Source organism: Chenopodium album, chromosome 27, assembly GCF_948465745.1.
Source record: "Chenopodium album chromosome 27, dcCheAlbu1.1, whole genome shotgun sequence".
NCBI classification, from domain to species: domain Eukaryota; kingdom Viridiplantae; phylum Streptophyta; class Magnoliopsida; order Caryophyllales; family Amaranthaceae; genus Chenopodium; species Chenopodium album.
Window position 1 is genome coordinate 1,754,953 of NC_137860.1, and position 16,364 is coordinate 1,771,316.

General features: G+C 32.5%; 2 protein-coding genes across 2 annotated transcripts; one reads left to right on the forward strand and one right to left on the reverse strand.

Moving 5' to 3' along the window:
• Positions 1-8,524: 8,524 nt before the first annotated feature.
• Positions 8,525-12,822, forward strand: LOC145619371 (beta-amylase-like). Its single transcript, XM_081674050.1, has 8 exons — positions 8,525-8,735; positions 9,763-9,819; positions 10,275-10,673; positions 10,775-10,939; positions 11,117-11,380; positions 11,549-11,758; positions 11,970-12,209; positions 12,307-12,822. The coding sequence occupies exons 1-8, from the start codon at positions 8,544-8,546 to the stop codon at positions 12,514-12,516; spliced, it is 1,737 nt and encodes a 578-aa protein (XP_081530176.1). The 5' UTR covers positions 8,525-8,543; the 3' UTR covers positions 12,517-12,822.
• Positions 12,823-13,463: 641 nt separating this feature from the next.
• LOC145618971 (protein DETOXIFICATION 41-like) lies at positions 13,464-15,801 on the reverse strand. The gene is made up of 8 exons (XM_081673577.1): positions 15,481-15,801; positions 14,842-15,386; positions 14,660-14,746; positions 14,512-14,568; positions 14,152-14,390; positions 13,833-13,951; positions 13,676-13,762; positions 13,464-13,541 (listed from the first exon to the last, which is right to left on the reverse strand). Exons 1-8 carry the CDS (start codon positions 15,799-15,801, stop codon positions 13,464-13,466), a joined length of 1,533 nt encoding a protein of 510 aa, XP_081529703.1.
• Positions 15,802-16,364: the final 563 nt, after the last annotated feature.

Here is a 16,364-nt window from a genome sequence, read left to right on the forward strand (position 1 = left end):
CACTTAAACAATTCAATTGACTCAACATACTTACTAACTAATTCCAAACACTTGACTCTTTATATATAATTTAATTAATTTAATTTATTTAGTTTGGAGTAAGCAATAGACCAGGTTGTCCAATCCACCAAATCATTTTGGTCCCAAATGACCATTTGAAATAAAAGTTTAGCGCGATGCAAGAATGGGCGCGACTCCATTCTCACAAAGTTAGTCTAGGATCCCATCTAACTTTCATTATAAAATAAAATGTAAATACCAAAAGAGAAGAGGACATGTTGATCAAACAAGCCTCGAAAAGCCACGGGCTACCACCGTGTACCCCAACCCATAATTGTCAATACTCTAGAATTGCACGCTTTCCAGAGTTTTATTGCTCATCCATGTTTCACTTTACGTGATTACAATTTTAATTAATAGCCGACTCAATCAAGAAGACCATACATAACAATCACACATCAATTCATTTTTAATCTTATTTAGGACAGTGGTGATCACATCACAAGTTGACCTTTAATTCCATTAAACTTCCAAATTATTCAAAATTGTTGAACATAGTCAACCCACCTAGCCATTTCGGCTTAATCCACCTTTACTCAACATACTAACAAGTCATGATTGAGTAATAAATAAATAAATAATAACCTTGTGGAATAATTAATAAATTCATTCCACTTAAACCATTCAATTCCAATCCTTTAATAATCCAAATGTGGTTAGCAAACCAATCCAATAAAATATGTTTGTATCAACATTTCATACAAACAATTAATCCAATATAATTCAACATACTTGCATCCATAATTCCATACAAGCATAATTAATTCACCAAAAGATGCCTCATAAATATAAATACATGAATTTATTAAATATTTAACCAAACAATTTCCATCCAAGTGTTCTCTAATCATGAAACTAAGTTCTTTTCTTTGGTACCTAAACATGATACTAATTACAACGAAGTAGACATGTACGTACCTCGTACAAACAATCCTTTGAGCCACTTTTAATCACTTAAAATTCTCCTAGGGAATAATCACTTCCTAGAAAACAACCAACAATTAATATTACTATCCCAAGTAATTTCCAACAATATAATATGATGAAAAACTTATTAAAATAAAAAAAATATATTTATATGCTTAATTAACTTTAAACATAATTAATTTTATTAATCAAAATCAAGGATAAAATTTTAAGCATAAAAAAAACTTCGTTAAAATGAAAAACTGCCCAAAAATCATATTTAGAGGCAGAATTTGGCTACGAGAGGGTGGTACTCACTACCAAAGGTAGTGAGTATTTCTTAAAACATCGTTTCCACATCGAAAACACTACTTTTTTGTCAAAATCGGATGAGTTCAGAACCTGATCGGGATTAAAACGGAATTAATATTAACGAACCGAAATCTAAACATTAAAACACGAATTTACTTGTTCAAAATAATCTGGAAACTAATTAGTAGTATAATCACCAAAATTTCAAAACATCATTACTATAAAAGCCCTAAATCAATTGTTCATAAAAACCCTAAAATCATAATTTTCAATAATTAAAAACCCTAGGTTATTAAACTTACAAAATCTGAAAATTATAACATTTTTAAAATATGAAATTATAAAGTTTAATCATCAAAATACAATTTGATACTAATTAAATTGATTTCAAACAATAAAATCAAAACCCATAATCAATAATTATAATTACACAAATTAATAAAACAAAAGAGAAAGAAAATAAGACTAACCTTTTGTGTGGGGAAATTTTGGGGATGTATGGGGTATTTATAGGAGAGAGAGTGGTGTAGGGTTAGTTTTAAGATTGGGCCTCATAAAATTAATAGGCCAATTAAGAAAGGAAAGTGGGTTTGGTTTGTTTGTTGGACATAAATTATTGAAGAAAGGTTCATAAAAAGTTCTTTGTAATAAAATCGTTTATCAACCCCAAAAATAATTTGAAACTTTTAAAATTAAATCCGAAAAAATACAAATAAATATTATGAATAAAATATAATTTCATTAATAATATATTTAAAAATACGGGGGATTACAATCATAAACTTTCATATGTTAGGTGCTACAAAATCAGTTTAGCCACATTTTAAAAAAAAAATTGGTCACGTGTTACTCGCTCAGTCTGAGGTTACTTGGTTAGGGGCTACTCGGTAGATCAGGTGTTAATCATCAGTTAGTCATGGATTTCTATTGGTCAGGGTTTACTTGATTAGGGGTTACTTGGTTGTGGTCATGGTTTACTTGTGTCATTGTGTGTCAGTTAGTCACTTACAAAAGTTGCTGAAAGGTAATATATACGGAGTAATATATATAAATGAGCATGAGTCATCCGTATTTAAAAGGTAAAATATGTAAAGGCCATAAACCTTTTTGATCTCTAAATTTTATTTTATTTTATTAATTATTATTATTTTTAATGTAACATTTAATTAATGATACACAATACCATGATAAAATGGGTGCATATCAATGTGAATTTGCACGGGTACTAACATGAGAAAAACCATAACTAACATTAAGCTAATTTTAGTTTCAAATTTCGACATATATAAAATATAAACTTTTAAAACCGTGCAATTTGAACGGGTACTATACTAGTTAACCTATACTAAAAGCGACTTAAAGTGACACTTGTCACGATGTCATTAAAAATTTTCCCCACCTTTTTTTTTCTTTCCTTTTTTTTTTTGCCAAATTTGAATGACATCAATTTATTACCTACAATAATACTTATTTCCATTTTTACAACACATTTTATCCAATCATACTCAATTAATTTTTTTATTATTATTTTTAACATATATTTTATATATTAGGAATCTTTTAGTTACAAGTATACTAACATAAATTAAAATTAAAGTATTGAAATATATCATTATCCAAGATTATTACGATTATAATATTATCAATTTTTTTCTTTAACTTAAAATTTATTTTAATTAAAAATAGAAAATTATGCATACTTTGCATAAATCTTAAAATTATACATAACGTTCATAAAAACAACTGAACAAAATCCTTTTACTATACAATACTCCTACGTTTTTTTATAATTTATAGTTGGATTTGCACATTTGTCCGGACACAACTTTGACCATCAATATCTTTAATTAGAGAATATTATTTTGTTACAAAATTTTTTTTGGTTAATGTTGAATTAACACCATTCTTTATAATATTTATTGTAAAGTTTAATTATAACCGTGGGTGCATGGCACGGGACTTAACCTAGTATTGAAAAAATAGTTAGTGTGAGGTTAAGTTTTGTAATGAAAATTTTAATATAATGGTCAATATGAATACTAAAGATCACTATGTTAGAATTGAGTCACTATTCAACTTAATGTCGTACTTTAAGTTCAAAATAATATTAAAGGTCACACAAGTTTTAAAAAAGGTTACTATGTTAAAAATAAGGTTACTATATTAAAATTAGGGGTCACTATATTGAATATAATGTCAGTTACGTGTGTATAAACCTTAGGTCCACAATAATATTATTGTGGACAAAGTCCATGCAAGATTTTCTGTAGATTTTGTAGAATGAATAAAAAATTTATTTTAGAGTTTTATTTTCAATAAAAAAAATTAAGATAAAACTTTTGAATTAGAATTTTATTTTCAATAAAACACCACATCCGTTTCATATTATCTGCAATGATTTGACATGTAGAGAGGAAAAATGTCTAATCGTTACAAATAATATAAAAACGGAGGTAGTACTAATATTTTATATGTACAAGTGGCAGATCCAAAGGGATATATAAAGGTGCAATTGTACCCATTCTCCACCCTCGGCCCTAAAAAAGAAAAAAAAAAAATATTCAAATGGACCTGTTATTATATGAAAGCGATTGTACAAGTGGCAAATCCAAAGGGGGTATATATAGGTGCAATTGTACCAATTCTCCTCCCCTAAAAAACCCAATATAACCGGTCTCTAAGTCTTAACATGCAACCACTCTTTTCTGTAGATGTTCAGCTAAAATGAAAAGAAACCACAACTTTAGACAACCATTCTTATTAGTTGTACATTATTACTCCTACAACCAAACATTATAATTCTATCAAACTCAGCTTTCTAGGTATTTGCTTTCTTTTCTTATTTTTATTTCGTTTTTCTTTCCTTTTCGTTTTTTACTTTGGTATAATTTAAAGTACTTAATACTTAAACCCCAATTTATCTTAGAAATTTCATCCAATAATATGAAAATAGGTGCAACTCCAAATTAATCTCTCTTCAAACCATCCGTATCTTTATGAGTGGTAGTACTATATATTTTATTTTACAAGTATAATTATCAAACGATTATTAATCCATGTGTAGAAAATTCAAATAACATATATATTTTAGATAAAAAATTTTATTTTAAAATTTAACAAATAACCGGACATCACACAGACACAAAACTAGTAATAAATACTTATAAAAGCATTTCAATATTAATCAAGAGAAATGCAAGTACAATATTCATCAATATGTACTGTATGTTCAATTGCTAAAATGCCTTTACCATTATGGGCCTAGAAATTATAAAATGGCCTCAAAGGCCCAATATTAAAAAAGCTTCTAAATTGCCAAACTATTTCACTTTCTTTGTTTTCTTTTAAATACAGTACAAGTTATACAGCATACTTTTTGTGATAGAGTATAAAACATATTCTTGGGCCTCAACCATCAGCTTAAACTTTTGGTTGAGTTGGTCCTACAACATAGTATCGGAGCCAGCATGACATAAAGGTCACGGGTTCGAATCTCATCCACCCCCCACTTTCAAGTGGAATATTAAGCATTGGGTATGAGGAGGGCCGATGCTGCATCCACACTTCTAGCCCAGCCCAGACGGGCTCTTGTGTGAGGGTAGAGTATAAAACATATTCCTGGGCCTCAACAATCAGCTTAAGTTTTTTGTTGAGTTAGTCCTCTAACATTTTAGACACTAGTTTTTTGGGTGTCGATTTATATAGGAAAATTTGTTAATTACTACCTCAGAAAGAGCTCCCCTGTTAATAACTACCCGCAAAAAAAAAAAAGTTTCTAATTACTACCCCACATTCAACATAATTGCACCGATTACTACCCAAGTGTTATTTCCGGCGACTTAACTCAACATATGATGTCATAACCCAAGTGTAACCATATATTAACCCAACTAAAGTTAAATTAACCTAACCCACCCAAATTATAACCTTTTACCCCCTAATTACCTACTAATTAACCTTAATTAACACAAATTAACTAAGAAATTTACCCCAACAACTCAGCTGATATAAAATCAATTGAGAGAAGCCAATTGAACTTCTCAACGGATCTTTCACCATTGTCAACCCAAATCCTCTCATCCTTTCCTCTGTAAATCACGTAAGTGTTCATCCTCCTGGTAATTCGCACACTTCAGCTTGCAAAAGGTAAATGATTTATTTCCCTTAATGTTGTGATAATTGAACAAAATTTTTAGGGTTTTTTTGTGTAAATTTAGGTTTTTTACACAATTGAACAATTGAGCAGAATTTAACCTTCAATATCAATTGGTTTAGGTTGAAGATGAGTATGCAACTTGCTCGACCAAATAAATTCACAAAACCACCACAAGCAACAACTTTCTAAATTAAGCACTTCAAATTCAGTTTAAAATTAGGGCTAAGCATTACAATTACATACCAATTTCATACATGCAATACGATTTTCATAGTGGTAATCACATAAAGACTGTAAATTTACTTACTTGGACCCAACGATTGCAGGGGCCGTTCTGTTCACTCCTCCAATGGTGACTCCTTTGTTCTTCCACATTTTTTTGCAAAATTCAATTGCCACCCAAGTTCACAAGCAGATTACTTTGTTAGTTAGGGCAAATATTGTAAGCTTTAACTTGTTTTGCTTCGCAAACGAACTGAAATTCCAGGTTCTAATGGGGTTTTGCTAAGGAAGAAGATGAAGAACAGATCAAGAAAAGAAAAAAAGAAATAACCTTTTTTTTTTTCTTTTTGCCAGTTAGGTGAGGTGATAAGTGGGGGGGGTAATTAATTGGGGGTAACTTTTTAAAAAATTTGGGTGGGTTAGGTTAATTTAACTTTAGTTGGGTTAATATATGGTTGCACTTGGGTTATGACATCATATGTTGAGTTAAGTCGCCGGAAATAACACTTGGGTAGTAATCGGTGCAATAATGTTGAATGTGGGGTAGTAATTAGAAACTTTTTTTTTTGCGGGTAGTAATTAACAAGGGAGCTCTGTCTGAGGTAGTAATTAACAAATTTTCCATTTATATATAAGTAAATGAGTGAGTTTTATAAAATAATTTGAACACCATGATTACCAAAGGGTTAGGTAACACGTGTATGAATTAATTTAATTGATTTGTCTGTTGATATTGTTTAATCTCTTCCTTAAATTACGCAATGAATCTCGATGTCAAAAAAAAAAAAAAAAAAAAAAAAAAAATAAAATAAAAAAATATTACGCAATGAAAAAGTGTGTTGCATTTAAAAGCCTTGTGAGATAGATTTTCTAATGCCTTTTTTTTTTCTCCTTTACCGTATATGTAAAAAAGCTCTACATACATAATGAGGTAATCAGTTTGCCAAACACCTTCAATTCTCCACACATAAATCTCGTTTTCATGCCCAATCAAGCTGAGATCAAGGCAATAATGTTATGAAAATGACTTCACAACAAACCAAAAGGTTAAAGTGCTTTAATTTGCTGCCAAAATTTGTACAAGTATATGGTAAAATTCGCTTGATCTATGAACGTAAATTTTATGGAAGCTTGACTAAAATATTTTTTTTTAAAAAAAATTATTTTGGAGGGGAAAAAAAAAAGATTCGTCAAGAATAGTGTGGAATATTTCAACATCCATGATGACAACCATATCATTTTTTACATGATGAGAAAGTTGAACAAAACCTTACTTTGTAGGTGCATTTGATTGCAAGTCTTTGGTATCATTCCTATAAACAACAATAAAGACACATACAAGTTTAACTGACTAAGAGTCTGTTCTGATTTATTGAAATGAGCTGAACTGAACTGATTGAGCTGAATTGAATTGTTTATGAGAAAAGAAAATTAAGAACTGAACTGAACTGAGCTGAACTGAACTGAGCTAAGCTGAACTAAACTGAAATTAAGTTGAAGAGAATAGATCATAAGTTTGTGGAGTTCTAAACAAGTGATGCATAAATTAATCTTTGCATTTTAGAAAATCTAACTCACAAATTTACTCCTTATATTTTCAAAAACTTAAAAAAGTGACAAAGTGAGTGGGTGTAAGAAAAAGTCGGGTAAACTAAGAATTACTATTGACTATTGAGTAAATATATAAGTTTTTAGGTACAATAAGGGTATGTTCTATTCACCTAATTTCACTAATTGGAACTTGTATTAACATATTTGAATTAAACTTATTAGAGCTTATTTTAGTTGTAATTGAACTTGGGGTGACCCTTATCAAAATAAGGGAAAAAATGAGTGAGCGAGCAAGAATAGGCAAATAGTGTATTTTTTAATACTAGTTTATTAATGAGATCCGTCAAAATTAAAGTAGAAAATCTAAAAAGTGGTTGAATAGTTTTTGAACATCCTAATAAGAAAAAAATTGAGATGAATACACACTTGAGCCTAAACAATTTTAAAATGAAGAAGTCAAAATACCTAGAAAAAGTATTGTATGAGCCCGGCCAGACTCACAATGAGATGAAAATAAATTAGTAGATATTACATATAATGATATAAGTTTTCGAACATCTCGATCAGCTTTTGAAATTACACATTAAATATATAATTAAGTTTTAGGATACTTCATGTAAGTTTTTGAAAATTTCATATAGGTTATATATAAGATACGTCAGTTTTGATTTTTGATTTTTGATTTTTTTTTATTTTTATTTTTTATGTATTACTTAAGTAATTAATAAACTTACAGTGACCTGGTGTAACAGACTCACCCAATTACTTTGTAAAAATCCTAAACTCTTCATTTAAAACACATACCAGTAATATTCCTGACTGACTTTGAACAAACTTCAACCCTTACACAATTTATTTGGTTTAATATCTTCTGTACACCTGGTTCTTGGAAAACTTAAGAAAATCCCCATCATGAAGCATCACCACTTAGCAAGATTCGAACCCCTAAAGTATTAAACCTCAAATTAGATTTGAGAAAAGTCTTATCAAGTGAGTCAAACCTTGTTTGCTATGGAGTATTAGATATTCGGCTAAGGATACGACAATGTTCCTTTCACACAACTTCATTATAGTACACTAATACATGATACAATATATCCTAGTGTTTTCATAGATTTTAATGGAATGCAAACAAGATGAAGCAATTCTAACCACCCATACCTTAGCAAAAAAAAATCAATCAATTGGCGTGGCATATGAACGTACCGATAATTGAATCGCACCATACAATTGTTGATAGGAATATCTCGTGTCATTTAAAATATTGTAGCCCAATCATTATTATTGTATCAGCTAACTTTATATAAAAAAAAAAAATCAATTTAATTAATTTAAAATGAATAATTACGCACGTGCTGAAACTCGATCACTTCACTCCATGAGTAGTATAAATAAGAAGCACATCTTGAAGAAGAAAGCTCAACCTTCCAAGCTACAATTGTGCTCTACTTTATGCTCAAAGCTTGGTTGGCAAAACAAAGTTCAAGCAAAAAACACAATCATGGATAAGCCAAGTGTCGAGTACAAGGTATTTATTACATACATACTCTCACTCTTTATTTTATATTATCTGTTCACTTATCAATTGATTTCTTATATATCAAACATTCGTGGACACTTCAATTGATTTCTTATATGTCAAACATTATTCGTGGTCATTTTAAGATAACATTTTTTTAATAAAGCTTGTTAATTTTAAATACGAATTATTTAATAATAGCGAGCTAACTAATACTCTATATGAGTGTCCAATAATTAAGTGTTGATTTGTGGTAAGGAAATGATCTTCCATTTTTAAGGTTGGAAGTTCAATCCCCACTAGAAATATCTCGAGGATAAATATTTCTTTACACATCCCCAAGCTATTCAAAGTGATAACCAAATTTAAGTAGTGAGGTTCGTTAACCTTTGAGAGGTTTTAAATCAATAGAGTAATTCTTCTTACCTCTTAGCTAATACGTACTTTATAAGTACTCATGCATATTGGTGAATTTACAACTGGACTATCTAGATGAAAAGATGCGTTCATATTTGGACGTGCAACTCAAATAATATTAAGGATGAGGATGGACATGCATATTCAATTTGACAATTTTCGTTTATTTTATACAAATTATTATATTCTCTTGAATGTACATAAAAAGCTGAAAATTAAAGAATAATAATGATGTAAACTAGATTTAATCTTCGACTATCAACCCATATAACACTTAACCAACTATGCTCATCACTTTGCTAAGCTAAGTTGACATCTATACTACACATTCTACTAATAGTATTACTTCTATGCAAAGTGCTATTCACTTGGTGTAAAAGAAACTTTCAGGCTAATTGATCAAAACATTTGCTTGGATTAACACTAAATAATAATGTATACTTCTCCCTTTTTTTTAAATAATAGTTGATCCGTATTGATTTTTGACACTATTTACTCATTTTACTTTGACTATCTTTTACTTTACGTACTAAGTATTTCATTGGTACTTGCTTGCATGTCATATTGTCATACTATATAATGTTTTTAACCTTGTTTTTGTTGTACTTGTAACGTGCAGAAGCTGGGTTTTAACAAGATGCTCTTAAACTACGTTCCTGTCTATGTGATGCTACCAGTAAGTCATTATCAACTCGGATACACATCCAAGTTATTTTAAGTACATTAATCTTTCGTTATACTGTAATAAATTTATAGTACTAATATCAGATTATTGTTATAGGCATGTAAAATGACACTCCTACTGTCCTACACTCCTACATAACAAAGTACAATTAAGTATGTTGTTAAAAAAAAAAATTACAATTAAAACCGCGATTTAAGATATTGGTATATAGTTACTGGCCTAGCAGACTGCAGTCTAGATGACCACAGGCCCACAGTCCTGAAGACTGTGGTCAGGACTGTTAAACCGCGGTCTTAATGACCAAATATGGTTCTAAGTTCTAACCGCGGTCTTACAGAATGAACCGCGGTCTTTATAGGCTTTTTTGTAGTAGTGTGTATTTTTTACAACGTAGATTTCTTACATTCCCTTGTTTTTTCTCTTGTTATTTCTATTACATTGTACAGTTAGGAGTGGTATCTCGTCGAAATTCATTCAAAGATGAGGATGGCACGAGGAAGCAACTAGATAAACTAAAAGAAGCCGGTGTAGATGGAATAATGGTGGATGTGTGGTGGGGAATAATAGAAGCCCAAGGTCCAAAGCAGTACGATTGGAGGGCTTATCGACGTTTGTTCCAAGTCGTGCAGGAATGTGGGTTGAAAATCCAAGCTATTATGTCTTTCCATCAATGTGGAGGCAATGTAGGGGATGTTGTCACTATCCCCCTCCCTGAGTGGGTTCTCAACATTGGTCGATCTAACAACGATGTCTTTTATACCAACCTTGATGGTACTAGGAACGTCGAGTACCTTTCTCTTGGTGTCGATAATGAACCTCTCTTTGAAGGCCGAACACCTATCCAGGTAACATGTGTACACACAGAATTTGTTCTGTTTTTGTGTTATTTTATTACATGATCAAGTAATAATGTGTTAGTACTGATGTATCATGTATGTATGTACAGATGTACAGCGATTTCATGAAGAGTTTTAGAGAAAATATGTCAGAGTTCTTTGAGGCCGGAACAATAGTGGACATCGAAGTAGGTGCAGGTCCAGCAGGGGAGCTACGATACCCTTCTTATCCTGAGTCTCAAGGATGGGTTTTTCCAGGAATCGGAGAATTTCAGGTAATACATACGGAGTACTTCAGTATGAAGTATGTTTATAATTTATATGTACTCTCTTCGTCTCTAAAATGTGCCTATGTGCAAATTCTGAATATATTTATCTAGATTTTTGACTCAGACTCGGATTTTATTTGATTAGATTTGTATTTTGACATGCCCTTTGTGCGTTTATTACAGTGTTATGACAAATATATGGCAGCAGATTTCAAGAAGGCAGCAAAAGAAGCAGGGCATCCTGAATGGGAGCTGCCAACTGATGCCGGAAAATACAATGACAGACCTGAAGAAACAGGATTTTTTAAAAGAAATGGAACTTACAAATCTGATAAAGGAGTCTTCTTCTTAACTTGGTATTCCACCAAGTTGATTTACCATGGTGATCAGATCTTGGAAGAAGCTAACAAAGCATTTCGTGGTTGCACACTCAAGTTAGCGATTAAGGTTAGTAACTTAGTATGTAACGCGTCTGGGAGTGTGATCTAAGTACATATGGTCATCAAGTCGTTCATTTAACTGACATACATATTTTGTTTAATGATGACACAAACTTTGACATGGCTTTGATGTAATCTTGTACTAATTACGCTGTATTAATTCATTGGCATGAAGGTATCAGGGATTCATTGGTGGTTCAGCTATCATTGTCACGCAGCTGAGCTTACTGCAGGGTACTATAACTTGTATAGTAGAGATGGATATCGACCGATTGCAAGGATGCTTACTAGGCACAATGCCATCTTGAACTTTACATGTCTTGAAATGAGGGACACTGAACAGCCTTCTGAAGCTTACAGTGGTCCTGAAGCACTTGTTCGACAGGTTAGGAAATCATCATATAGCTTCAAAAAAAAAAAAAAAAAAAAAAACCTAAGGACACACTAGGAGATGACACGTGTTACAACAAACAATCTGGTCTTGGAGTGTACTTCTTAGGCATTACTTAATATAAAGAACGAAAATTAAACGAGTTAGAGCACCATTCACATGTTCTGAGAATGAATATTGACCTGTAAAAGTGATTAATTTGCAGGTATTAAGTGATGGATGGAAAGAGAACGTTAAAGTTGCAGGTGAAAATGCACTTCCAAGATATGACAGTACAGCTTACAATCAAATCCTGTTAAATGCTCGCCCGAATGGTGTTAACAGCAATGGAGCACCAGCACTGAAGATGTTTGGGTTTACTTATCTTCGTCTGTCTAGCGATCTACTGGAAGATAACAACTTCAGTCTGTTTAAGAAGTTTGTCAAGCGAATGCATGCTAACCAAGTAAGCACAATTACTTTGTTTTCGGATACTGTCAATAAAGCAGGACAGTTTTCAGATGAGAGTTTTCTAAATTATATCTTCACTTTTGTTGTTTCAGAATTACTGTCCAGACATAGAGAAGTATGGAAACTCCATTGAGCCATTAGGACCATCAAAGCCGAAGATTCCTGTTGATGTTCTTCTAGACGCGACTAGACCAACAGAGCCATTCCAATTTGATAAGAAGACAGATATGAGTGTTGATGGTTCACTTTCTGCCTTTGGTGCCAAACTGAAAAACTTGATTTCTTTCCTATTCAAAAACTAAGTACAACTCAAGCCTGCGTGAAAGTGAGCTAACACTATGTTACATTGTAACTGAGAAAAAAAATGTTTCTTAATTTCAGATTAAGGAACTATATAGTCCTTCTATGTCGCGTTTCATCCATGTATCTGGTAAAATAAATAAAAAGCTGTATCTGGTGTTTGCACAAGGCTTATTTTCATGTATTAGCTGCTTAATAATTGAGAAGCTGTATCTCGAGTTTGTACAACAAACGTCGCTTTTCATGTACCTCTATGTATTAAACTCATCACATAAAAGATATGGAAAAAATCGAATATATGTGATTCTCATGCATGCTGTAACACTTGTAATTTAAGTACTACACATGTGCTACTATGTAAATAATGTAATCTGTATTTGTATACTCATTATTGCTGCAAAGGTCTCAATCATACAGATTTGACCTTGATTACGATATTATTTTGATGTTTTGTAGTAAAAAAAAGGCGGTACTCGTGTCAATATCATGTTTCCTACTGTACAACAAAGGATAAAACATCAGGTTAATGTTGATGTAGATATCTTAGCAGAATATATTCTTCTTTGTGCGGATATTATTTATGTTCACATCTTTAGACTTAATAAAAGGTTAATCTTCTTGTATACACCAACCTCGATTGATTAGTTGATCGTTAAGTTATTAGTGATGCTGGATTAGAAAATCATTACCAATGAGACAATGAAGCTACTGCTAAACTGGAATTAATCATACAAATGGTAAATGATATTGAAAATTGCCTTGATATTTGGCTATATTGTTGATAGAGTAGTGTTGTCTGAAAAAAAAAGTGTTGAAGATTTGTGAAATAGTCACTTTCACTATATAAACCACTCAGTTGATTAGTTGAATATGACATGAGAATATGTGGACAAACAAACTAGACAAAACTGCTTATTTAATTTTTCGCCAAAGCCAAAATTTGTGCTAATTATGTAGTGTTCTCCAAGATTAGAGCTGTCGTCTCTTCATTTGCTGAGTTCCGTAAACGTTCAATCGCCTTCTCAACCTATTTAATTATTCAAAAAGACTAGTTGTCATGATGTCAATGACAAATGCACACTAAGTTCAACTTATGATACATACATAAACACAAGAAATATCTGAAATGTTTACTTGCATTGTTCTACATGTATATTGTACCTCAGTGTTCCAGTTGGTTCGAGCAGTCAGAATTATCAATGTTACAGTTTGTAACAGAACACCGATGATCATCCCCCACCATATCCCCTGAAATTTAGATTGTTTCAATGTAAGTAATAGTCCTACGAATGGAGGACAACGACAGATTAATACTTACTGCAACTCCTAAGCTCGTCTTGAAACCCAGTACACAGCCAATTGGGAGACCGATAATGTAATATGTTGTTAGATTCACGTATGCCACAAGAGCTTGCCATCCACTCCCAATTGCCACCCCTGAAAAATATTTTCAAACACAAAGAAGTTTACAATATAAAAAAAAAATAATAATAATGTTACTCGTATTCTACATGCTTTGGACATCAGGACATACAAGGTCACCACATTATTCCTGTATAGCAGCAAAGATATTTACATTGGCACATAAGAAAATTGCTTTAGGGAGAAAATGGTTTATTTCATATGTTTTTCTTTACCAGAGAGGATAGGTTGAATGCCATTCAAGAGAACCGAGATGGCGAGCAAAGGAGTTAAGTCAGATACTGCTGTTATAACCTCAGAGTCAGTGGTAAAAGCCTTGCTTAATGCAACTTTGAATATCAACACAACAGCACTGAACACTATACTGATGAGTATACTAGTCCCATTTACTACCAGCACCGAGAATTTTGCCACTGATGGATGTGCTGCTCCTAGCTCGTTACTCACTCTTACACTGAATGATATACAACCATATAGTAGTCAGACAGAAAATAGGAGAAAAATAAACAATGCTCCTAAATTTTACTGAGAAGGTGTAAGCATATATATTTCGGCTAGTTAGTTCAGCTGATTACCTGGCTGCTGCAGCTAGTCCTAACATAAACTGCATGTCCCAGTTCAAGTAAGACATGCTGGAATACAGAGGAAAATTAAGACATAAAACAAAAATCAGATGAAAAATTAATACTCAAGAATGTAATTTATATGTTATCAACTAAATACCATATAGAAATCGAGTCTAGTGATATTGTGGGATTTGATAAGAGCCCTGATATAAGCACCAATCCTTGGTTGTACCAAATCTCTAAGCTGTATGTCAGAAATCCAGCAACGAGTTAGACTAAATCTAAGCAAAAAATCACACATTTTGCAAGCAGATTCATAAAAAATACATAATCACTTACCATAACATGACAGCAGAAGCAACTGTAAGCTTAAAGTAAGGCCAGATTCCTGTGAAAGCCTTGAAAGAGAGTCCAGTCCAACTCTCCTTACACTTAGGACTGAAAATTATGTAAAGCGCGTTCACAATGACTAAAATCCACCAGGAGATACTCAGAGTAAGAGCAGCCCCAAGAAGTCCATAGTCCCAAACTTCGACAACCAACCAAGTGAAGAGTATATGCAATGAGAACACTCCAACTGACATGTATGCTAAAGGGTTGACAATATTTTGAGCTTGAAGGAACCTCTGCATCGGACAGCTTATAGCAAATGCATATAGCTGCAGGATTATACCGCGAGCAAAAATCTGTCCTTGTTCCGCTATACTCTCTGATTGACCTATGGCCTTAAGGACAGAACCCGAAAACCAGTACAAGAAGGTCAAGAGTATGGCTGCTCCTAGATGAAGTATGATCGCCTTTTGGCATATGATCCCCATCGACGAGTATTTCTTTGCACCATAAGCTTGTCCACACACTGTCTGTACTGCACTAGCCATTCCCAACTGCAAAACATAGAATCAAACATAGGAAAAATTACAACTCAAACTAAAATTATTGATAATCCTAGACAATTAGCTAATGCAAAATAATGTATACCATGATTCCATAAGCAAGGCCTTGAATCCCAACGGTAGCAACAGAGGCACCAGCAAGCTCCAAGGCCCCTAAATGACCAGTAAACATGAGTGTGACAAACGTAAGCATGTAGTTAAAGATAGACACTACAATGGAAGCTCCAGAGAGGATCCACAAAAGCCGTGACTCCCAAGCAATGAGGCGAGTCCAGCACCTCGCAGCCACTGGTTTATGGGCCAAGAACTCTTCGATTACATCAGAAGACAGGTCCGGGATTCGTGAATGGGAGTCTAACCCAAGCAGCAACGTCTGGTACTCCTCTCCTCTTGTTGATGAGCCCATGAAATGTAACTGATCACTATGAAGTGTGAAGTTATCAGTCAAAGTTTGGAATACTAATATTTAATTTGATTTACTTGTACTTATCAAATTTAAAGAAGTGTGCATGAATTCTTATAAATAATGTCAAAGGTGAAACTATATCTTAGATCATTAGATGTAATAATGTGCGCAACTACCATTCTACACATTTTCTTAACAAAGAGATACACCAACTACTGTTCTTCATCTTCCAAGTTAGCTATGCATTTTTCTTTACCTTCGTTCCTTCATGAACTTCAATTTTATGAAAGTCAAAGTTTTGTGGGCAGTACCCCAGACTTGGACATCTAGGTAAATTCTCGTCTACATTATTGCCTTGCAACGCGTCTCTACACCCAAAAAAGTAAAATCATGGGGTAACTTTAATGCTTGTATTTCTTTCTCTATATCAATAATAATAAAAAAAAATTGATCAATGAAGTTATTTATTGGACTCATAAGATTAAAGTAGCTCAAAATCTATATTTGATCATGATTTATTCTTATGTTTTCCTTTCACAAATAACTAAAAATCAACCTAATCT